General features: G+C 60.0%; 1 protein-coding gene across 7 annotated transcripts in view; it reads left to right on the forward strand.

Moving 5' to 3' along the window:
- SH3TC1 (SH3 domain and tetratricopeptide repeats 1) overlaps window positions 1-23685 on the forward strand; it is a 51345-nt gene that overhangs the window by 18150 nt on the left and 9510 nt on the right. For 5 of the 7 annotated variants that reach the window (XM_045528251.1, XM_045528246.1, XM_045528244.1 and 2 more), the window contains 11 exons: window positions 2501-2720; window positions 6606-6680; window positions 8512-8639; window positions 9805-9910; window positions 10826-10972; window positions 11567-11771; window positions 12866-12942; window positions 13659-13854; window positions 16772-16905; window positions 18499-18540; window positions 20217-21902. In XM_045528251.1, the coding sequence (XP_045384207.1) occupies window positions 2549-2720; window positions 6606-6680; window positions 8512-8639; window positions 9805-9910; window positions 10826-10972; window positions 11567-11771; window positions 12866-12942; window positions 13659-13854; window positions 16772-16905; window positions 18499-18540; window positions 20217-21902 (2968 nt within the window). In that variant the 5' untranslated portion in view covers window positions 2501-2548. The remainder of the gene's footprint in view (window positions 1-2500; window positions 2721-6605; window positions 6681-8511; window positions 8640-9804; window positions 9911-10825; window positions 10973-11566; window positions 11772-12865; window positions 12943-13658; window positions 13855-16771; window positions 16906-18498; window positions 18541-20216; window positions 21903-23685) is intronic. The other 2 variants (XM_045528248.1, XM_045528250.1) reach the window with 1 other exon arrangement.

Here is a 23685-nt window from a genome sequence, read left to right on the forward strand (position 1 = left end):
CTCCATGGTCCCTCAGAGTGTCTGTTCAGTCCAAGCTCCAAGAAAGCTCTAGCCGGACGTCTCCAAACCCAGGGCGGGTCAGAGCCTTGTCCCTTCTTCCAGCCACATTAGTTAAACTTGTAAAGCAGGAGCCCCATCTGCTCCACCCAGCCAGCCTCCTTGTGAGGTGGGTGTGTTCATTCCCATTTTCTGCGTGAGTAAACTGAGGCACGGACAGGTTTCCCCAGCCACTGTGCCTGCATGTTCCGGTGCCAAGCTCCCCTCTCCGGCCTGGCCCACCCCAGGCCCACCCGACAAGAAACTGAGCAAGATGAGGCCAGCTAGAGAAAGGCCCCGCAGGCTGCTTGGTGGTCCCCCTAACTGGGTGAGCTGGCCCTGGGGAGCCCCGGGCACCCGCCTGGCCAGGCCTCCACTTCTGCAGCATGAGTCGGGCACTGCAGGGCCCAGGGCGGTGGTTTGCCGGGGCGGCAGTGGGGGAGCTCTGAGCGACTGGCAGAGACTGAGCCCACTTCCTCATGGGACTCTCACCCGGCAGGCGGGAAACTCCCTGAACCTGGGAGCCTTCCCTTTTCTCAGAAAACAGTCCCTGAGCCCCAGCTCTGTGCCCACCCCTGGGGGCCCCAGATGCTGCCTCACATGGGGCTGTTCCTGACCCGGAGGAGGTGCAAGGGGGCGGGAGAGGCAGGCACCAGCCAGGGGGTGGAGAGATGCCCCCCTGCTGGGGCACCTGCTCCACTATGTAGGAACATCAGACCTGGTCTTGGAGGACAAAGTGACAGAGAGGGGACCTGGGGTTGGGGTAGGGAGTGAAGACCTCCAAAACCAGGAGCCTTACACATTGCGGGGTGGGTTCCAGTGCTATTGAGCCACTCGCGGGTGCTCCCGAAGGGAGGGTGGGAAGACAGTCCGGGCTGCAGGCCGTGGGCTTCCCGGTCCAGGCCAGACCGGGGCCCAGGCAGCGGCATTCACGACACCAGGTGCCAGGACCACGGTTCGGCAGTGAGCAGAGAAAACAAAGTCCGAGGGGAAGGTGGCCAGGGCGTCCCAAGCTGCACTCTGAAGGGTGCCGAGGAGCTCTGCAAGCATGACCAGGGCCCTGGGACGAGGGACAGTGAGGCCGAAGGCACCAGGTGTATAACCATCCAGCAAGTGCCCTGGCGGGAGCCCCGCAGCAACACTGCGTCCTGGACTGTGGTCGGGCCTGGGCTCTCCTCCCTGGGGCTGCCTGCAGGGGGCCAGGGTCCCCTGGGTGCCTTGTGGCGTCTGAGGGCCCCCTCTAGTTTGTCGTCCCACAGGCCCTGGCCCTGCCTGCCCCTCACAGGTGGTTGGGGGACAGGAAGGACTCGGCCACAAACTGACCCATCAGGTTACAGTTGGAGCAGGTGGGCAGGTGGGCCGGTGGGAGGGGGCTCGCTGAGGCCCCTTCACAGCTTCAGGGCCTCCTGCTGCACAGCCCATGTCCTGTGACCCCAACTCTGACCCCCTCCCCTGTGTGTTCCCTGCCCAGGGACCAGCGTGCAGGTGGGAGACAGGACAGGGCTGGGAGGCCCTCGGGTTGCCGGGGGAGCCTGCGGCTGCCTGGCCTTGGCCTGGCGGGCACGTCTGGGCCGTGAGGCCCACACTATTGGCCCAGCCAGCTCTGGGCCTGCTGCTGGCTGGCCCACTGCCCAGAGTCCACCAAGAAAGGGCAGGCGGGTCCTCAGGAGGCTGGACTTGTATTTTTATCCCCAGACGGGGAGTCAGAGGTGGTGCCCCGTTTCTCCAGCCACCGTGCAGAGGGGACTCCTGCCAGCTGTCCCAGATGGGCAGGGTCGAGCCTTCCCTGCACACGATCAGCCTGAAATGAGCCCGGCCTTCCTGCTAGGGCATCCTGACCACACGCCCCCCGTGCAAGCAAGGCCTCCCGTTATCCCCTCTGCCCCTGAGGCACAACTGAGGGGGACATGGCGGATCCCAACCCCGAGGACCCCTGTTGGGGTCCTGTCCCCTGTGTGCCTCAGCCCTGGCCCAGGCCGCCAACACCATTGGCCTCCACTTGCATCCACGTTTGATGCCTGAAAGGGGACCTCTGTGTCCTTCTGTGTCATCCACTGGGCAGCAAAGCACTAACCCAACCCTGGGAGCACAGATGGCCCCAGGAGAGGGTGCCGTAGTAGCCAGCCACAGCTGGCTGGGAGTTCCAGTAGCTCCACCTCGAAGGGGAGGAGGGGCTGTCCAGGCAGCAGGCGCAGCTGTGCAAAGGCCCTGTGGCAGAAGAGGGCACAGCAAACGCGAGAGTGAGAGGAGGCAGAGGCGGGTGGGCCAGATCACACACACCACGCCATCGTGCCATGGTCACACTAGGGCCACTGCTGGGTCTCAAAGGCGTCAGGCACTCCACAACAGTGGCGTTTTCTCCTCCTGGCCCCCAACTCTGGCCACAGCGTCCATGCTGGTCCTGGCGGCCTGTCTCCCTGGAGAGGCCATCCCTGCTGACCCCTGCCCTCTCCTCTCTCCACAGAGGCCAGCCAGGCATGCCGCGCCCTCAGCGCTGAGGCCACGGCGGGTCATGGAGGGCCCCGCCAAGGTGACCACTGGGCAGCTGACCCAGATGGGGAGGGGGCTGGCAGGGCCCCCAGGAGGCTGCAGCAGCAGGGACGAGGTCCAGACTGTGGCCATGAGCTCACCCGCCGGCCAGGAGCGAGCGGGGCCTGAGGGGGCCAAGGCTGCTGTCAGAGGCGGTGAGTCCATCCCACCCGGCCCGTCCGCCCCGTCCCCCGCCGCCCACCCTGTCCCCCGCCCAGCCTCCCTGTGCTCTCGGAGCCGGGGCTGCTCTCTGGCACTCTCGTTTCCTCCCTCGGCCTGTGTTTGGAGAGAACAACCGAGCCCGGTGAGTCATCTGCCAGACGAGGGCCCGGCTCGTGTTTTTCCAGGGGTGCGTTGGCGATAACAAAACTGGCAAGAGAACAGGGAAAGGGCCCAGAGGCCACCCGTGCATTCGGAGACTGTTCTAGAAACACCTCCCGAAGGGTTTGGCGTTTGCATTCCAGTCCTGCTTTGTCCTCAGAGAACCCGGGGATTACTCAGGATGGGGTATCCGTCGGTCCCCCAGGAGGCAAACCAAGTCCCAGAGAGGGGAAGGGCTGGACCTATGCAACCCCGTGGCCAGTGGCTGAGCAGGGACAGGCATCCAGTCTCCTGAGGCCCTGGGTGGGGACACCTTCTACCCAACCAAGCCCACTGAGTGAGGACGAGCTGGCCCCTAGGAGACCTGGTTCTAATCCTGATGGTTGCTGGGCCACTGCTTGACTTGGGCCTCAGTTTCCCCACTTGGAAAGCTGGAGGGTGGCCTAGGTGATCTCCAGGACCACTCTCCCCACCGCCTGGGACCCTGGGAGAGAGGAGGGAAGGAGAGGGGAAGGCCAAGGTCTGCCCGGCTCCGGCCCCACCAGAGACAGCCGTGGCGGGTCCCGTCCTGGCTTCCTCCCCACAGTGTCTAACCTCAGCCCATCACCCGCTTAGCTGCCCCTTGTCTTGGGTCTCCGGGGTTGGCACATAGCAGACGCCCCATTGCTGTTTGAGTGATCGATGAAGGAGTGACGTGCTGGGAGAATGGAGTCAAAACCTCATGTGCAGTTGCCTGGCCCAGTCTGACATGGCAGATGCCTGGCGCTTGGAGTATTTTGTACCTGGTGTCTTGTCCTTCTGTGTGTGTGTGTGCAGACTGGGAGGGGGCCATGGTGGCCCCCTGGGTGCTGACTCACAGGGGAAGTGGTCTTGCAGGCACCGCCCGCCCGGCCAGGAAGCGAGGACTCGGAGGGCTGGGGGTGCGGCCTGGTTCGGGGAGCCGCTGAGGCCACAGAAGCTGCTCCCTCCAGAGCACACCTGGGCAGAAAGTGCAGACGGAGCGGGGGAGTCCAGCCCAGGAGGAGTGGTGAGCCTCAGGCAGAGGGACTGGGGACACCGCTGTGGTGGCAGGAACAGGAAGCACTGGCCGAGTTGCTGGGTGTTTCCTCCCTGGAGGCTCAGCAGGGAGCGCTGGCATCGGCACCGGAATGAATCTGTGGCCCAGCCTCGCGGCCCACGAACTTCTGCTTTCGTAGGAGGCTCGATGGTGCCAGCAGCGGTGCCAGCTCCGCGGGCAGGCTCTGCCTGTGCCCCTTCAGCCCTGGCCTCCTCTGGGCAATTTCGGACTGACAACGAAAGTTGCAAGAAATAGTAAAAATAACTCCCGTTCCCCCTCACCCCGACTCCGGGTTCCTCGAATATTCATATTTTACTCCTCTTGCTGCCCTCCCCCCCATTTATCTTTTCTGACAGTTTGGGAGTAGATTGCAGACATGATCCCTTTTATCTCTATAGGCATCCGTATTTCCTAAAACCAAGACATTCCCATACATAACCACAGTGCAATTATTTCAATGTTAATTTCCTGGTTTTAATAATACTGTTACCTAATCTACAGACCTCATTCGCATCTTACCGTTTGTCCCAATATTGTCCATTATAGCAAAAAAAAATCCTGGTCACGCCTTGTGTTCTGTTGCCACCTCTCTGTGGTGCCTTTAAATCTGGAAGTTGCTATTTTAAAGGGCACAGTTCTTCAGGATACAGGTAGTCATCCAGGATTGGGGGCAGGAATCCCAAGAAGTGATGTGTCTCCCTCAGTGTGCTGTGTCAGGAGGCCTATGGTGTCCCTCGGTCTGGTGACAGGAGATGCTGACTTTCATCCCTTGGTGAAGGGGCATCTGCCAGTTCTCGCCACCTAGTTACTATTCTTCCCTAGAAAGGAGCTTGTGGGAAGATCCTCTGAGACTATGTGAATATCCTGTTCATCAAACTCATAAAGCCTCCTGTTGTCATCCATGGCCAGTTGTGGCTGAAATATTAATTATTAGGATGGCCACCAGATGGTGACTGTCCAACCGGTCACCCCTTCTGTGTCCATTAGCTGGTTCTAGGGTAAGGAAGAGTGGGTCCCTCTCCCGTTATCCATGTATTTATTTTAGGGTCGGCTCATACATCTTTAATTTAGTCTCTGAACTGTAAAGGCCATTCTTTTTTTTTTTTTTGAGACAGAATCTCACTTTGTTGCCCAGACTAAAGTGAGTGCTGCGGCATCAGCCTAGCTCACAGCAACCTCAAACTCCTGGGCTTAAGCGATCCTACTGCCTCAGCCTCCCGAGTAGCTGGGACTACAGGCATGTGCCACCATGCCCAGCTAATTTTTTTCTATATATATTTTTAGTTGGCCAGATAATTTCTTTCTATTTTTAGCAGAGACAGGGTCTCACTCAGGCTGGTCTCGAACTCCTGACCTCGAGTGATCCACCCGCCTCGGCCTCCCAGAGGGCTAGGATTACAGGTGTGAGCCACCGCGCCTGGCCCATTCTTTATTTTGTTGCTCACATCGCCCCAATTTGGGCTTTTGAGGTGTCTCCCTCACTCCGTGAGCACGTCCTTACTTTCTGGGACAAAAGATGTCATCTTGCATGTTCCCTACCCAAGCCCCAGTATCTGTCATTTCTCCAAGGAGCCCTGGCTCCTGAGTCGGAGGATGGTGCTTAGAAGCCAGGATCTGAGTGCCATTCACTTCTTTGGATTTGACGGATGTTTCTGAGCCCCGCTGCTGGGCTTGGTCCAGGGATGCAGAGCAAGCGATGCCCGCGAATGGGCCCTGACCACACAGGGCAGCCTGGCTCCCCAGGCAGGGGTGTATGCAAACGGCAGCAAACGTCCAAGGATGCTAGGTCCAAGGCCACGTGGCCGGGCTGTGCCAGGGCTCCGAGCAAGACATCCAGCTGCGCTGAAGTTCGACACCCTCCGCCAGAATCACAGGCTTTCCCAAGTCGCCTCTCCCTTGATCCTGGGGCTCGGGTGAGGGAGCCGCGCAGGGCAGAGATGGAGCGTCCAGGTCGAGATGCAGATCCTGCAGGGCGGCAAGGGTGCGACCTGGGCCCAGACGGGGTGCTGACCAGCCGAGGCTGAGCAGCCAGTGGGGGTTGGTGTCCCGGCTCCCACTCGCAGGGGCGGCGAGGCCGAACCCGTCCGTGGTCAGCAAAACACCAGCCCCCAGAGATGCCCAGGTCCCTATCCCTGGCCCTGTATGCACTCCTCATCCAGCAGATGGGAACAAGTTAAGGATCTCGTGCTGGGGAGGTGACCCTGGATGATCTGAGTCACGGGCCTTGGTAGCCAGAGATCAGGAGGGACAGCCAGAAGCAGGAGTCAGAGCCAGTTTTGAAGGTGGAAGCTGGGGCCGCAAGCCAAGGGTCACAGCGCCTCCTGAAGCTGGAAATGGCGAGGACACAGTCTCCCCGGAGCCTCCGCAAGGAGCTGGACTGCCCGACACCTTCATTTTGCCCCATGAGACCCATTCAGACTCCAGAAGGGCAAGGTCATCCCTTTGTGTTGTTCTGAGCCGCTGAGTCTGCTGCAGCCTGCGGGGAAAGCACAGCTCCCGCAGCGCTGGGCCCTGTGAGCTGGAGAACCGGGCGGAGGGCAAAGGCCGCCTGTGTGGAACAGACGCGCCTCTTTCCTTGCAGAAAGACCTGGGTGTTCGGCCCTGCGGAGGGGCCCAGCCGCTGCTTGCTCTCCCCTAATGCTAGGAACCTGCTGTGTTGCAGATGCAGCCCCTCCCCCGGGCACCCCTGGGCCTGCTGCTGGGAGCACCCCCGGCCAGATGGGAGCATATCCCACAGGTAAACGTCCTCCACCCCACACTGCGTTTCAGGTTCAAACCTGGGCACCTGGGAATGTCTAACCCAGGGCTTTTCAAAGTGGCCCCAGACTGCCCACCTTAAAATCCTGGTGGGGGGAGGGGTTTGATAAATGCAGATGCCCAGGCCCTGCACCCAGAGGTTCTGATTCTGCAGGGCTGAGGCAGGGCCCAGCCTGCCTCATTCTGCATTTCCATCTGCCCAAGTGGGGAAGATGCTCCTAGAGGCCCTGTGGGCAATGCTCTGGGGGGACATGGAAAGAGGTGGACGAGGGTGTTGTGGGGCCCAGGGGGAGGGCAGGGGCCCTCGGGAGAGGTGTCCAGGCACAGGGTTCCAGGGCTGTGGGGGGCTCCAAGGAGGGGGATTTCCACGGAGCGAGGGTGGTGGGAACAGCACACACAAACAGGGCCAGGAGGCTCCGGGCCCAGGAGGTGCAGGTGCCCCGTACCCTGGGGACTCTCTAACCCCAGCTGTGGGGGCACGGAGACCCCGGCGTCCCTTGTTGGCCTTTAACCTTTGCTCAGACCCCTGCTTGTCTTCTGACTTTCCTTTCGTGTGGTCAGCGCTGCCTGTGATCACTTGGGATGAACAGGATCTCACGCTGCGCAATGGGACAGATTATTTTGTGTCTGAAAGTGCCGCACCCGCCTTCTATCGGAGCAGGAGCTGTGAGCTGCTGTGGAATGCTGGGCCGCTGCTTCCTCCTGGGGGCGTGGATTCCAGATCCCAGAAGTGTCCGCGCTGCTCAGCGCAGGCGCTTCCCCGCAGGGTGGGGGCGTTTGCGCCAGAGTCCCCCCCCCGAAGGCCTGAGGCAGGTGCTCCCAGCTCACCCAGGGGTGTGAGGAGCCAGTCTCTCTCTCTCCCCCCCAGCCCCCCATCTTTCCCCTGCTCCCCTCCCTCTCCTCACTCTGTAGAGGGCTGGCAGCCCTGGGACGCCGCTGCCAGGGCTGCACCCGTCCTGGCCTCGGGCAGCAGGGGGCTTACTCCCCACAAGCCCAGGCCTGGGACAGGGTAGTGCCCGAGGCAGATTCTGGCAGGAAATCACATCCTCAGATGGTGACAGGGGGAGGTGGCCCCATGTGGCTGGTGGTCACTGCATGGGACAAGTCAGAGCATGTTGTGATGGGCCCTCGTGCTCCGCGTAGACCAGAGGACTGACCATAGGGAGGGCCAGGCGCAGACAGCTGCCCAGGTCAGACCTGCTGGGCCTAGCCATGAGGCGGGCAGGCATTGGGTTGAGGGCAAAGCCAGTGGGATTTGCTGGTGGGCCGATGTGATGGAGGGACGGGTGGGTGGTCTGAGCATGGGTGGGGGGCCCTTTGAGAGACAGGGAAGAGGGGGAGGAGCCAGTTTAGGAGGGCAGAGTGGAGATTTCTGGGATGCCCCATGGTCCCAGACATCCCTCCTTAAAATCACTGTGGGGTGGGGGAGGGGCTTATTAAATGCAGGTGCCAGGCCCTGCGTACAGAGAATCTGGTGCGGTGACCATCTGGAGCTGGGGACCATACGCAGAACAGCCACTCTGTGCTGGCCTGCCCTGGGGGGACAAGAGTCCCTTCTCCCCATCTCTCTGTAGGATGGGCACTCACAGCTAGGGACACTGAGGCTGGGGGCCAAGTGACAGCCCCAGGTCATCACAGGTGGTGTGGGTCATGGCTGAGATTTAAAGCTGCATCTCTCAGGCTCCCCAGGAGCCCCCGGCCCAGGCCTCTGGGGGCAGGTCTGTGAGTTGGAGGCTAAACAGGCCAGGCCAGCGCCCCATAGAACCCTGGCCGGGCCAGGCTAACTGCCCACCCTCGTCTGCCCCTTCCAGACCTGACGCTGCAGCTGCTGGCCGTGCGGAGGAAGAGTGGGCTGCGGGACCCCTGCCTGCAGCAGGCCCTGCGGGCCCGGCTCCGCCTGCTGGAGAACGACAGCCGGGTGGTGGCGCGTGCGCTGGGGGTGAGTGGCCCTGTGGGCTGGGGGCGGGTGCTGCAAGGAGCGGAGTGAGGGAGGTGCAGGGCTGGTGCCTGAGGACAGGCAGAGGAGGAAGGTGCAGAGAGGAGGGCCGCTTGGGGAGTGCAGTGGCTTTGGAGGGGAGGCCTGTGACGTCAGCCCTCAGGGCGAGGGGCTTGGGGAGAAGGAGGCCGCCCCACCAGCTTGCCTCGTGGGGGTCTCTGGGGCCCATCCTGTGTGCTGCCCTGGCCCCCAGCACAGGTGGGCAATGCATGTGCCTTTCTCCGTGCTTCCCCTCCTGTGAGGGTTTTCAAAGCCCCTTTGACAGGGAGTCAGAGGGCTGGTGACCGGGGAGGACAGTGGGGGGAGGCGCTGACTGGGGGTCAGCCTGGTCTGGCCCTGCCGCTCTGTGAGCCCAGCTTCCTCAGCCGCATACCAGGGAAGCCTGGAGTTTCGTGCCCGTGACGACTGTGCGCCCAACACACCAAGCACCCAGCACGGTGTCCGGCACGGGGTAACTGCTCACATGGGCCGCCGTGGTGATGCGGGCACAGTGTGGCAGTTAAGGGGTCTGGCTCTGGGAGTGAATTCTGGCCAAGCCACTTACGGAAGATCAGGCCTAGCTAAGAGACAGGGCCTGATTTCCTATCTGTCAAGTGGAGATGACCGTGGCAGCCGCAGCCACGTGAGTCACCATGTGTCCCTGCTGCCGTGTTAACTGGTGCTGCTTTTAATGCCCCGTCACCACCAACTAATGGAGCTCAGAGCAGAGGGGACACTAGAGTTAGAACTGAAGCCTGAGTGGATGTGTCCCCTGGTGTGGGGAGGCAAGGCCAGTTCGCCCAGGCTGAGAGCACAGCCCGAGCAGGACGGAAGGTGACAGGAGAGCCTGGGGCCATTGGTGTGCAGGGAGTAAGGCAGGTGGTGTGGCCAGGGGGGTGTGCAGGGAGTGGGGCCAGGGTTGGAGCCCACTGGGGCTCTGGGAAGCAACGGTGGGCTTGTGAGCTGGGGAGGAGTTGACTTGGGCTGTAAAGGGACCCACTCTGTCCATGCTGTCCCCTGCCAGAGCCACTTTTGCAAACGGTTTCTGTTGCGTAGCTCCTATCCTCTGACCACCAGATGCCCCGAAGCCCCCAGGGCAGGTCTCCCATCCCTATTTCCTTCTCTTAAGGAATTATCGGCGAGGCTGTTGTCTATCCACAGTGACCAGGATCGGGTCGTGGTGATGTTTAAGACTTTCGAAGAAATCTGGAAGTTCTCCACCTACCACGCTCTTGGTAAAGAGGTGACCCCCCCGATGATCGATTACGGGGACTCCCCTCGGAGGACACTTGCGCACATGATGCGCTTTATGTTTCAAATCGGTGCTTTAGAATGGATTAGTGCCCAAGGGCCTCCCCAGGGAAGACGAACGTGGTGTGTTCTGCTCCGGGAGGACGCGGGTGGCGGGTGGGGCCGTGGGTGGGTGCAGGTCTCTGCTGCGAGAATGCTCTCGGCCGAGTTTCCCGCACACTCTGCCACTCTGTCCTGTGTGATTTCACGTCACCACACCTTGAGGAAAGCCAGCTCCGATGGCCTCAGTACTGACCAAGAAACGCTGTGGCACACTTGACCCGTGTGTCTTCTTCCTAAAACATCCCGCTGTGTTCGGAGGCATTCTCGGGGCCTGACCGCACCTGCTTGAGAACCTCGGTCCGTCTGAGGACAAGGGAGCCACAGTTTCCCGCAGCCCCCGGGCAGGGAGCCACACGCCCTGCTGGCCGGGCTGTGGCTGGCAAAGGCTCACGCGTCCCAGAGACGAAGCGTCCCTTGACAGAAGCGGGCACAGCCCACGCTAGCTGCTAACACCAGCTGGGCTCTTCTGGGCATGTTTTCCATTCAGCTCACTGCCAGCCCGCAGGGCCTGCGACCTCACAATCTCGCCAGTACGGATGAGAATTCGGAGGCACGGAGAGGTCACATAACTTGATAACGGTCATGACCCCCTCAGGTGGGGGGTGGGGCTGGGCTTGACCACTTGAGCCCAGACAGTCAGACTGTGGCCCGCTGGGTCGTGGCCAGCTCCCTGGGTGCCCCAAGGGCAAGGTCAAGGGTCCCCCTGGGCCTGGTGAGTGCAGGGCTCAGCCAACACCGGGGCCACACAGGCTTCCCTGCCCCCCTGAGCCCACTGCTGACTGGGCCTGGCCCTCCAGGCTTCACGCATCATTGCCTGGAAAACCTGCTTGTGGACCAGGCCTTCTGGCTGCTCTCGCCCGGCGAGGAGGAGGAGACGGCCATCCGAGTCCACGTGGACGAGGACGCCTTGAAGCTGACCCACGAGAGCCTCCTCATGCAAGACGGTGAGCGCTGTGCGGGGTGACGGCGTCCTTGACTAGGTCCCGACAATCAGGTGCCCTGTCACTGAGAGACCCTGGTCTGCCCCCAAAGACATACAGGCGCCTGGGAAACGGAAGAAGAGACGTTCTGTCTCGCGCCAGCCCCCAGCCCGCATTCCTGGCTTGGTTGCGGCGTTGGCCTGGTGGCTGACCCCAGTCCGCGGGGCACGGGACACAGAGCTGTCTTTCCCGGCCGCAGACAGGAAGGGGCCACCCAGCTGCAACTGGACTCGCTGGTGGCAGTCCAAGAGGAAGGGCCCTGGAAATCACACATCTGGCCCCACACAGCACAGATAGGGAAACAGAGGCCCGGAGACAGAAGCTGAGGCTAAGCCAGCCTCACAGAGCACCTCAGGGCAGAGCCAGGACCCCGCCCAGGTCCCAGCCTCCCAGTCTGGGTCCCTTTGCGTTTCTGTGGGTGTAGAAATTGGGGGTGGGGCCCTCGTGCAGGTGGACTCCACTTGTGTGTCCTGGCGGGGGGGTGGTGGGTCCTGCCTGGCAGAGCTACAGCTGCCCCCAAGCAGGCCACCCTGAATGACCTCCTCCGTCCCTTTGAAGGGCCCTTCTTTGTCCTGTGTCCTGACTACCACGTGAGAGTGACGACTGGCCCTGGGGGTACAGGGAGGGGCCCCCAGCCCCTCAGGCGGGCTTCGGGGGGTCCCCAGGGAGAGGTGGCCCCAGAAGCAGGCCTCTCGGCGAGCCCCAGCATGTCCTGCGAGGAAGTGGCGGCGGCCACCCCGGAACCTCTGATCCCGTTTCATCAGTAGGTACCGACCATTGCTGCTCTGCTTCCCGCCGGCTCTGTGTGTGGTTGGGCCGTGGGGGCCCTGGTCTGTCTGTAGGCCAAGGGGGGGAGGCAGACCCAGGCCCTGGTCTGTCCGTAGGCCAAGGGGGGGAGACAGAGAGAGGTGTGAGCCCCAGATAGCCCTGGCTGTGGCCCCTTCTGCTGATGTCCGGCTGTGTGGTCTTGGCGAGTCAGTCCAGCTCTCTGGGCCTCAGGCCTGCCACCTGCATGACGGGGCAATGACATCTACCTGGCAGGGCCATCCTGGGGTCAGACGGCACAGGAGTGTGTGGCATGGAGCTCTTGCCAGACTTGTTCTGAAAAGTTTTTGAGGGGGCTACATCCATGCATGCCCACAGTGGGGAGGCATACAGAAACCTGCACAAACCAAACCAAAGGCAGGTAGAGCCAGGGGATGTGAGGACAGGTGACATGTAAGTTCCTATTCATTTACCAAATGTGGGGCATAAACTTGGCTTGGAGCTTCCTGGCAGCCAAAGCAAAGACAGAAACTCAGTCTCCTGATTTGTAGGGTCTGTGAAAGTAACAGGCTGTGGCTCAGCTCTCCGTTACTGAGACCTGGTAGGCACAGGGGCACAAAACACGTTGTATGCCACCTGGAAAGGAGGGACTATCAATCACCTAGTCCAGCTTCCCTTTTTTCTAGCCAAAGGAACTGAGGCCCAGAGAGAGGAGCAATTTGTCCAGGTCACATGGCAAGGTCACAGTAGAGCCAGGATTTGAATCCAGGTCTCCGGATTCCCAGGCTGGGGTGCCCCCTCTCCCCTTGTTGTACTGAGCTGCCTTGAGGGGAGCGACGGGGCAGATGTTTGGGGTTTACGCAGGGCTCCCAGTTAACAGGGGTGATGGTGCCCCCTAGGATGAGGCTCCTAGGCAGGGGGTGTGGGGCTCCCTGGAGGCCATGCACCTGGACAGGTGTGCCTGTGTGTTAGAGGAGGAGTGGGGTGCACCTAGGCTGCTGGGGGACAGCTGACTTGTCCAGTCTGTGCACAGAATGTTATCTGCCCCAAATCTGAAATCCCACAGCAAAGACCTCCCTCTCCCGGCTCCAGGTGGGCTCTCAGGCTCCACTGGGACCCCATCGATGACTCCGTGGGTGAGCCAGCGACACCCAACACCCCGCTGATGGGTGAGTGCTTCCACCGGCCTCTCTTTCCCTGGGGGAGGCAGGTGATGGGGGGGTGGCACCAGCATTTTGGAGGTTTCTGTGCTTGTCCTGAGTCCTCTCCAGTGTGCGAGGTGGTGCCTGAGCTCAGCCATGTCCGCAGGCTGACCCACGCTCACACAGTGCGCAGGGCAGCCACGTGGCCTGTCGCTGCCCCCAGAGAGCTCCCGAGTGTAACTTCGCAGACAAATGTGACAGGACAGGACGGTCGGGGCTCTTCTCTCTTCCGGGCACCACATTAAACACTTCGAAGGCCCGGGCCAGAGTGGGCTGAGCTCTGGCTGGATTTGCCACCTGCATGAAGGCAGGGCCGTGAGGCCCGGTCATGGGTCCTCTTTAAGAGAAGCTGGCACTGCCAGGAGCCCTTCAGCTTGGATGTCCGTCCAGCTTCTTCCTCTGCGCCGAGCTGTCAGCGCACCTGGGAGAGGGACCCGAAGGCCCGGGGGCGGGGAGGTAGGCACTAGGCTTGTGACTATCGCCCCGTCGGGGTAAAAGCACCCTCTCTGAGGACCACGCAGGTATCTGGCCGCTCACGGGCGGGGAGCAAGCTTCACGCAAACCTCTTAACAGGCAAAGATGAATTCCGCACGTGTCTGGGGTGTCTGGGGGCCGCCCCATCTGCCCACCCTGGCCCCTGCCCAGGTCTCCCCGGCACTGACCCTGCGGCCTCCTTTCCGCAGCTGTGGGCCTGGCCCAGGCGGTGGCTGACTGCCAGGGCTCGGGGCCTGAAGAGATGACCTTCCGAGGTGGCGACCTCATTGAGATCCTCGGCGCCCAGGTGCCTGGCCTGCCCTGGTGCGTGGGCCGACACGTGGCCTCAGGCCAGGTCGGGTTTGTGCGGACCCATCTCATCAGCACGCAGGGCCCGGCTTCCGAGTGAGTGGCTGGGGCCCCGCCCCCTTCCCCAGCCCACCCCCACCGCTCCTGCGGGGACCCTGCACCTTCCACCCAGCTTCCCAGGCCACAAGCCTGGATGTGTCCTGGGCGACTCCTTGTCCCTTGCCTCTTTGTCCCCAATGCCTTCCCCCAAAATGCTGCCGGGAGGGTGTTCTCTGACACACACACTTGCCCACCGGGGGCTTACAGTGACAGAGATGTACTGCTTCGCAGTTCTGGAGGCCAGAAGTCAGAAATCAGTGCCAGCAGGGCCACCCTGCCTCTGCAGGGTCCAGGTGGACCCTCCTGCCTATTCCAGCTCCTGGCAGCTCCGGGCATCCCTTGGTCTGTGGCCATGTTGATCTCTGCCTCCACCTCCACGTGGCTGTCTTCCTTTGTGCGTCTGTGTGTCTGTGACTCATTTTTCTCTTCTTACGAGGGCACCAGTCCAACCTCATCTTAACCGAACTAATTACATCTGCAAAGATCCTATTTCCAAAAGGCTACCTCCAAGGTTCCGGTAGACGTGAACCGTGAGGACATATTCAAGCCATACCCCAGCTACTCTCCTCCACAAAGCCCTTCAAAGCTGCTGGACCCAGCCTTCAAGGCCCCCCGTGGCCCAGGCCCTGGTGACCCCGATTTCAAAGGCTGCCACTCACCACCAGCTCGCCCTGAGTCTGCTGCGCAGGTTGGCTTGTCCCTTCTGAGACAGGTCTGGGTTGACATTGCACCCTGCCCAGGTGCCCCTTCCATCCCAACCTTCTGGTGTTCCTGGGGGCTCTCACCAGCCACCAGGCACACCTGTAGTGGCAAATCCCCAGGGACACTCCACTGGCCACACACCTGGCCCTGTGTGAGCTCTCCCCCTCTCCACCTAAAACTTGCCTGCCACCACTGAGGAATGCCATGGGGAGGGCTCTCTGGCCACCTCCGTGTCCCTGCTCCCCAGCCCTGGGCAGCAGTAGGGGAGTCTGGAGAGTGGTCGGCAAGCATAGTTGTGCCCATCCTTTGACAGAGTTCTGTTCCCCTGGACTTGACCTTGTCAAGACCTCAGTCAAGAAGCCCAGAGAACGTGGGTATATGGAAAAGGCCGTTAACTGGGTCGTGTGACTGTGGTCCTGTCCCCCTCTGTGTGCCTCACTTCCCACCCACGAGATGCTCGTCCTCGGTGGCCCTGTTCTGTGTCTGGTGCTGTGACAACCCAGCGCCTCTCAGCCTGAGTCTCGGAGACTGTTTGGCGTTGTGCCTTATCCAGCCAAACGTCTCATTTTATCCCCCAAGTTTAGCGTGTCTGTTTGCCTTGGTAGCTCTTGCGCCTGTGCCTCAGAAGTAGGTAGCAGTGGCCAAGCCAGCATGCTGACAGCAGCGCTGGACCAGCGCCTCCCAAAGTGTGTTCTTCCCAGAGCTCCGTCACACACTTCATGCTCTGTCCATGTCCCCTTGTTGGCGCTCTCCAGGGATTCCAGCACAAGCAAGGCGTCTTTTCCTGTTGAAATGTGTTTCCCACAGTTATCTGACCTCCAGAATCCTCTTCTCACACAGCCCTATTTGCTTCTCGCCAAGTTGTTGTTCCATGGAACACTCTTTGGGGACCCTTGGTCTAGTTTGTTCCCACCGTCTCCAAGGGAGGCTACAATTTCTCAACAGACTGCTGGGAGCTGGGTGCACTGGGTGTGTACTGAACTTGCCGTGGGTCAGAGAAGAGCTATGGGAATGAATTAGTCCATTGCCTTCCCTTAACCCAGAAGGATGACAGGGCCGGGTGCCATTGGTCCTGCCTACAGCCGGAGAAATCCTAACCGCTCCCCTCATTCAGTCAACAGATGTTTACTGAGTGTCTTTCCTGTTGCAGACCCTGGATTTTCATCCATTTGCTTAATGAACAAGCTGGTGACTCTTCTTTTTCTCTTTTACTTTATTTTGACATAACGTGCAGACTTATAAATAAATTGCAAGAAGAGTATAAAATTCCCACGTGCTGTCACCCAGATTGCACAAATGTTAACATGTGACATTTGCTTTATTCTTTTCTCTTTTACTTCTATTTTTTTTCCTTCGAGAGTAAGTTGCAAACATGATGTTCCTTTACCCCTAAATAACGCAGCACGTGGTTTTAAAACCAGGCCATCTGCTTACATAACCACAGCACAATTGTCAAAACCAGGAAATTAACATCGACACCGTGCAGTTATCCACAGACCTTATGCAGATGTTGCCAGTTGTCACAATAATTCCCTTTGTAGCCAAAGATAATTCCAGACTCTGAGTTACATTCAATTGTCCCATCTCCTTAATTTGACACAGCTTTTCAATATTTCTTTGTTTGACATTTTTTAAGAATATAGGCCTGTTATTTCGTAAAATGTCCTGCAAGCTACTCTAAGACTTAAAAACATTGCTTAATAGGTGCATTTTGAAGTTTCATATTATTCTGGCAATTTAGTCCTATAAGGAAAAATTGCCTCTTCCCCCTCCCTGTCTCTCTCTGTTCCTTCCTGTTGTCCTCTCCCTGACTCTGGGGGACACACAGTGTGCTGAGCACTGTGGGACGCACCTGCAGAGGTGGTCTGAGGAGCAGCGGGAGCTTACAGTGTGGAGCAGTTGGTTCTGCCTGCAGCTGTCACAGCTTCTTGGGGGCGGGAACATTTGAGATGGGACTTTGAAGGCTGCCTAGGAGCTAACCTTCCCAGGACACCATGACCCATCACAGCCTTTCCTGTTCCTGGGCATCTGCCCCTGGCAAGACAATTTCCTTGAGGGCAGGATCTGTTTTGTTTTTTATCTTGTCCTCACTGCTGGGCAGAGAGCAGGGTTCCGGGACTGTCTGTCAAATTAGGGAGTGAAAATGGGTCCTCTTGTGAAAGGTTTACTTTGGAAATACGTTATTTTAAATAGAGCACTTTATTCTTTCCAGATTGGAAAGTGTGATCTTTCTCAGTGAGGAAGAAAGGTCATTCTTCAGCAACGAGGGCCGCTTTTCTGAAGAGGACGCCAGGCAGTTACTGAGGAGAATGTCGGCCACAGACGTCTGCACCGTGTACAGCCTGGGTACGTGTGGCCACGTGGCGGGGGCCGCGCTCCTCCCTTCCCTTCCAGGCGGCTCTGCTGCCTTCAGCCACTGACAAACGGCGACTGCCAGCCTGGGCACTGCAGGTGAACAGGCAGGTGCTGTCACTGCCTTTGGGGCACATGGGGCTGCAGACGAGCCAGGCACAGGGAGCGGAGCCGGTGAGGAGTCGGGGCCTGGGGACGTGGCCCTGAGGCTCCTGCTGCCCAAGGACGGGCCCCAGGCGCCAGCCCGAGACACACAGACAGCCTCAGGCCTCCGTAGGCGCAGGGAAAGCACAGGGCCTGACTCTAACTTGGCCAACTCCTGCCCAGGGCCAGCCCGCACCCCAGTGCTTTGCTCCAGCAGCCTCTGTGGGAGCGACTTTTCTCCTGTGCGGTTTGCCTGGGTCACCTCGTGCCTGGGTGTCAGGTGGGAGCCCAGTGCCGCAGCCTCAAAAGGCAAGGCTATTCCTGTCTTACCTCCAGCCCCTCTGTGTGTGAAAGGAGTCTCTGCGGGCTGCAGAGCAAAGCCTGGACAGAGGCCGTGGGTCATCAGCAACAAGCAGGAGAAACGTGGCTGGGGTCGTGGCACTTGGACAAACCTGCCTGTCAGCCGCTGCAGGCGGTGGGCACGCAACTGTGGGTTCATTGCTTTATCCTACAGGGTGGAGAAAAACACAAGTGTGCATACACACCCACTCACGTGCCTATATACACGCACACACACATCCATATGCATGCACAACCACACATATATGTATACATACACACGTATAAACACACATGTCTACACGCACTTTTCCCCTGCCTGCTCCATGACATGCATTGCAAGATCTTTTTTTCCACCGATGATAGATTTAAACTTTTTAGACCGCACAAAACAGTTTCTCTTCCTAAATGGACAAACTTGAACTTGACCTTAACATATCAAGGCTTGAACCAACGTGATTACCATCTGACGTTTTTAGGAGGCAGGGTTGGGACCCTTCATTAGGGGACGTGGCATGGGGGGGCGTCTCAGGACGGCTGCGTGCCTGATTCTGCGTGGTGTCCCAGGGCCCCATGCTGCTATCATAGTTCACGGCACTTTATGCTTTACACATCTTGTTACAGCTCTGTTTCTCCTTTGATTTCTAAGGAAACGCAGCAGTTAGTGTCAGCCTGCTTTGAGGCTGGGGAGGTGCCTGCCGTGGGGTGAGGAGGGTGGGGATCCATGGTGGAGCAGCGTCAATCCCAGCTCTGTCAGACTCGGAGCTGAGCTGTCCCCTGTGCCCCACTCCCTGATGGAGCCAATGGAAGTCCAGGGGTGCCCCTCGGTGAGGGGTGCATACCCTGTCCCAGAGGACAGGGGGATGGAGTCCCCGTGGGGGTAGGCAGGGGTAGGGGCAGACAGCCGTGTCCTGGCCCGGAGACCCTGGAAGACAGGGATTCTCCAGCCCCCTGACCAAGGGCACCCTGAGCCACGCCTCTCCCTCAGGAGTGTTGGTGTCAGGAATGTTCCTATCCTGGTGCCACCATCCTAGCTGGACATGACTCAGGGCCCAGAGTGTGCTGGCTGGAGGTGGTGACTACTTCTCTGCTCTCCCTTTGCAGACAGATTAGAAGAAACTGAGCTTGAGCAGCTGGAAGGACAAGGTAGGTTCTGCCCATGCAGCTGGGGTTCCTCTGGTCACAGTCTGGGCCTTGAGGGTAACACCAGGCGGAGGCAGCAGAGTTGGGCCCACTTGGTGTTGGGTGTGGCTGTCACTCCCCGTGGGTGCGGGCTGGGGGCCTGGGGAAGGTTGCCTGAGGTGGGCCCAATGCTTCCCCCAACCCCCGATGAGGCTGTGGAGGCCTTGGGGGCCACGTCTCTTCCAACGAATGTGCTCGACCCCACTGGTCCCCAACCGAGGTGGGGTGTTTCTCCCTCTGCCGAGCCCACACATGCCTGTGACTTCCTTTCTGGTGACCTCGAGGAGCTGACACTTGTCCCGGCTCTGCCTCAGAGAGACAAGGCCACACTGCCCTCAGAGGGTGGCTGAATTCGGAGCTCAGGTTAGAGAGGATGCCTCTCCCTCAGCTGAGGTCCCTCAAGGGTCTGCTCCTCCCTGAGTGGCTGGTTACCCCTGCACAGCCCACTCTGCCCTCACACAGGGTCCACATGGGGGTGAGCCTGGGGTGTGGACACCCAGGGGCCTTTCAGATCCGCTGGGTCGTGCTGGGGTGTGGCAGGAGGGGAGGTGGGGAGGCCAGGCCCCATTTGCCTTCCAGGGACAGGGACAGTTCCAACTCTGCTAACGGCCCTGCAGCAAAGGCCAAGGGGTCTCCCGCTGTGGGGAGGCTGGGACGGTGCCTCCGTGGGGCACGGGAGGTGGTCAGGTCAGACACATGCTGCTAAACCATATTTAATTTTTTTCTTATTCCAAGGCTGGTAAAGACCTGAGTCTGTAAGACTAACAAGGAGACAGTTTGTTTAAAAATATTTTTTATATGTGAACTCGAAACAGAAGAGTCTGTTTAAGTTCTGATTCTTTCCTTTCCAGTAAATTCCCCTTTAATCCCATGTTTTTCCAACAGGAAGCGTAGCTTGTTTGCTCACCTCCTAAGACCCGGCTCTGGCTACTGCACCCACCGAAGCCAGCAGTGGCGCCAGGCAGTGTGGGCAGCCTGTCCTGTGTTAACTCTTTAGGAGCCGTGGGCCTCAGATTCTCAGACACCCGTGAAGGTGGAGCCCCAGGTTCTGGGAGCCGCCCCAGCCTTTCCTGTTGGAAATGGTTCATTTCCCCACGACGGAGCTGGGCAGAAGGACACAGCACCCTGCCCTCCGCTGCGGCTGGCTCCGTCAGTCTTGCGGGGCAGCCTTGGAGCTCGTGCTGATCAATCGCTGATTGGCTGATTTCTTGGATTCCTCTACCTGATCAGAGGCCCATATGCTGACAAAATCATCCATTTGCAGTCGTAGCACTGACTGTGGATGGGGCCGGTTAGGTGGCTTTGATTCTCTGTAAGAGGGAATCACCGAGTGATCACTGAGCTGTGGCACAGGAGGGCTCCTAACACTACACTGTCAAAAAGGCAAAGGATTGGAAAGGCAGGTTATTTGGTAAGAGAGTCGGCCCCGCAGATCTGCACTCTCCCTGCCATCGTAATTACTGAGTTCCCACTCTGTCCTAGGCCCTGGCTTGGCAGTTCACACAACTGGCCAGCGCTCGCTGGGAGCCAGTGGGGAGGTGTCGTCTGGAATGTGCTGCACCAGGGACAGAGGCTGGGGAAGGGGAAGCAGGACTCATGTCCAGACGCTCACCCATCTGGGTGTTTTTTGTGACTTGCAGAAATGCCTCCACCTTGCCTGAACCCAGAGCCTCATGAGACCCTGCAGAAGGTGAAGAATATTCTAGAACAATGCAAGACCTGCCCGGACTGCCCTGAGGAGCCAGCATCCTGGGGTCTCCCTGCAATGTCCAGTGGTGTGAGCTCGCCAGACACAAAGGAGCCCGCCTTCCACCTGGACCCTGAGGACGACTGGACTGACCCAGAGGCCCTGGGCCCACTGCTGCTGGTCCTGAACGCCCCTGGGTATCGGGCCTGCTTCCGCGGCCTGTACGACGCCTCTCTGCCGTGGCTGAGCAGCGTGTTCTGCAGCTTCACTGACGAGGAGGAGCTGGCTGCATGCCTGGCGCAGGCCCGGGGAGCAGCCAAGAAAGCCGGCCTGCCCATGGCCCTGGCCAGGCTCTGCTTCCTCCTGGGCCGGCTGTGCGCCAGGAGGCTCAAGCTGTCCCAGGCCCGGGTGTACTTCGAGGAAGCCCTGGGGGCCCTGGGGGGCAGCTTTGGGGACCTCTTCCTGGTGGTGGCCATGTATACCAACCTGGCCACCGTTTACCTGAAGCAGAAGAACAAGGAGAAGAGCGCACAGGCGGTGCCCAAAGCCGCGGCCCTGCTCCTGGGGACGCCCGGCCACGTGGGCAGCGCCGAGGCAGAGGCAGAGCTCCTCAAGTACGCGCTGCGGCGGGCCGTGGGTGGCCGGAGCCTGCAGGCCGAGGCCCGGGCCTGCTTCCTGCTGGCCAGGCACCATGTCCACCTCAAGCAGCCCGAGGAGGCCCTGCCCTTCCTGGAGAGACTGCTGCTTCTGCACAGGGACTTGGGGGCCCGGGAGGCCTCGTGGCCCTCGGACTGCTACCTGCTCCTGGCGGACGTCTATAGCCGGAAGTGCCTGCCCCACCTGGCCCTCAGCTGCATCAAGGTGGCCTCGCTGCAGGCACCGTGCTCCCTGGCCAGCTCGCTGAGGAGCGTAGACCTGGTGCTCCGGAATGCCCCCTGGCTCCACGGCCAGAGGCAGGCGGCCCACAGCCTCCCCTCCCAGACAGCCCACTACCTCAGGCAGGCGCTGGCCTCCCCGGCCTCGGGTGCGGGGTGTGCACTGTGCGGCCCCCTCTACGCCAGCCTGGCCCAGCTACACAGCCACCACGGGCAGCACGGGCCGGCCATCGTCTTCATGATCCAGGCGGTGGAAGCGGATGCCGTGGCCGGAGTCCACCCTGTTGTGGACCACCTGGTGGCCCTTGCCTGGCTGCACGTGCTTCATGGGCAGAGCCAGGTGGCTCTGGACATCCTGGAGTCCATCCTGGATGCAGCAGTGGCCAGCGTGGACCAGGAGGGCGTGATCGCCAACATGGCAGCTGTGGCCCTGAAGAGGACCGGCAGGACCCGGCAGGCGGCCGAGGGCTACTACCGCGCCCTGCGTGTGGCCAGGGGCCTGGGCCAGCTGCGGAACCAGGCAGTGGTGCTGGCCAACTTCGGGGCGCTGTGTCTGCACACGGGTGCCAGCAGGCTGGCCCAGCACTACTTCCTGGAGGCCGTCCGGCTCTTCTCCAGGCTGCCCAGCAGAGAGTGTGGCCGGGACTTCACCCAGGTGCTCCTGCAGCTGGGCCACCTCTGCACCTGCCGGACCCTCACTCAGCAGGGCAAGTGCTACTACGAGTGGGCCTTTCTGGTCGCCGTGGAGACGGACCACCTAGAGAGTAGGTGCTGCCCAGTTACCTCTTCCGCACCTCCCTGGGGTCTGCAGGGTCTGCATCAGGGCTCAGAGCACACCTGGGGTGTGTGATGCAGAGGCGAATGGTGGTTTCTCCAACACAGAGAATGCTGAGTAGGTGAAACGAGCAGATGTTCGCACACGCCCTTGAGGAAGACTGTTCCCGCACAGGGCCAGCATCGTGGTTTGCCTGGGGGTTTGAGCTCTGAAAGTCCCCCATCCTGGGAATCCTCAAAGTCTGGCTAATGGGATGGTGGGTCCCCTGGTCCCTGGTCCTGCAGGCTCCCCCAAGCTGAGAGCAGCCCCAGGCCCTCCGTGAGCCCGGCCTTGGACGCCAGGTGCTTGCACTCGTGTTATCTCCTCGGGATCTCCCGACAGCCCTGCACGCGGGGCTGCCCCGCCCCTCCCCGACACATCCCCACTTCACAGAGCACGCTGAGGCGGGGGGTTACCCCAGGCCACAGAGCAGTTCAAGTTTGTGCAATAGCCTCTTGCTGTTCAGGGAGCACCACACGTTCCACCCACAAATGAGATCTGTGTGGTTCTCACGGGAGGGGGGGCAGCGCAAGTGTGGGAAACTGACGTCCAAGCCAGAAAAGCCACAAAAGTGGGTGATTAGTGTGATAGCAGCGCAGCTCCTGGCCCCAACTTGTGGGTTAGGGGCATCTCTTTAGTCTGGGACCGGAGGGTTGAGGCCGCAGCCCAACAAAGGGGTGGGGGGTGAGGGGCTGGCAGTGCAGCCCCTGCAAAGGCCCGGGGCAGTGAGCAAGCCCATGCAGGGAGAGGCAGAGTTGGGAGAGAGGGTCGGGGGCTGGATGGGGAGAACCTCTGTTGGCCCAGGGGTCCCTGAGAGCACTGGGGAGCCATTGAGTGCTATAGCACACTCACTCTGGCTGCATGCAGTGAATGGACAGCAATCCAGGCGGCAGGAGACGGACAGAGGAAGGGGGTGAGGGAATGGGGACGGGAGTTCCACCCCTTGCCCAGTGGCACCAGGCCTTCATTGCGGCACAGTGAGACTGCTCAGAGACGCCTCTGTCGCCTGGCCCAGAGCCCCAGGGAATGTGTCAAATCTTCCCATTTTCAAGCCAGGCCTGGCACACACTCTGGGCCCTTAAAGGAACAGAGCTTTAGGAAATGACCACAGGAAGGAACCCTGGACATATGTGTCTGCCCATGGCAGGAAGGGAGGGTCTCAATCCAGACCTTCCCCAACAGGTGGGGCCTTGACAGAGGGGCGGCCTCTGGCTGCAAAGGTCCCCTTGGAACCTTCAGGAGGAACCAAGTGCCACAGACCCCCTGTGGTCTCAGGCAAGTCATGGCCTTAGCCAGTGGCACCTTCTAGGAGGTAACCCCAGGGTGCTGGGGGTTCAGACTTGGAGAAGCCAGGCAGGGGATCCTGGAGACGGTGTTTCCTCTCCCCCATGTTGAGCAGCCAAGGAGACCGAGGGCTGGGCAGGTGCCCCAGAGCCACCAGGTTCTTACTCCAAGCCATTTTCAAGTCACTCTGGGAGTTTGTGTTTTTCTAGGAATTTGGCCATTTCATCTCGGTTATCTGATCTGTTGGTGTACAATTGCCCATGGTGTCCTCGTATAACTCTTTTAGTCCTGTAAAGAGGCAATACTGTTCCCTCTTTCATTGCTAATTTTAGTAATATCCTCTTTTTCTTGGTCAGTCTGGTGAAAGATTTGCCAATTTTGTTAATCTTTTCAAAGAACCAACTTTTGGTTTCATTGACTTTATTGTTTTTCTATCTTCTATATTATTG

The sequence above is a fragment of the Lemur catta genome, chromosome 17 (genome assembly GCF_020740605.2).
Source record: "Lemur catta isolate mLemCat1 chromosome 17, mLemCat1.pri, whole genome shotgun sequence".
Lineage (NCBI taxonomy): Eukaryota > Metazoa > Chordata > Mammalia > Primates > Lemuridae > Lemur > Lemur catta.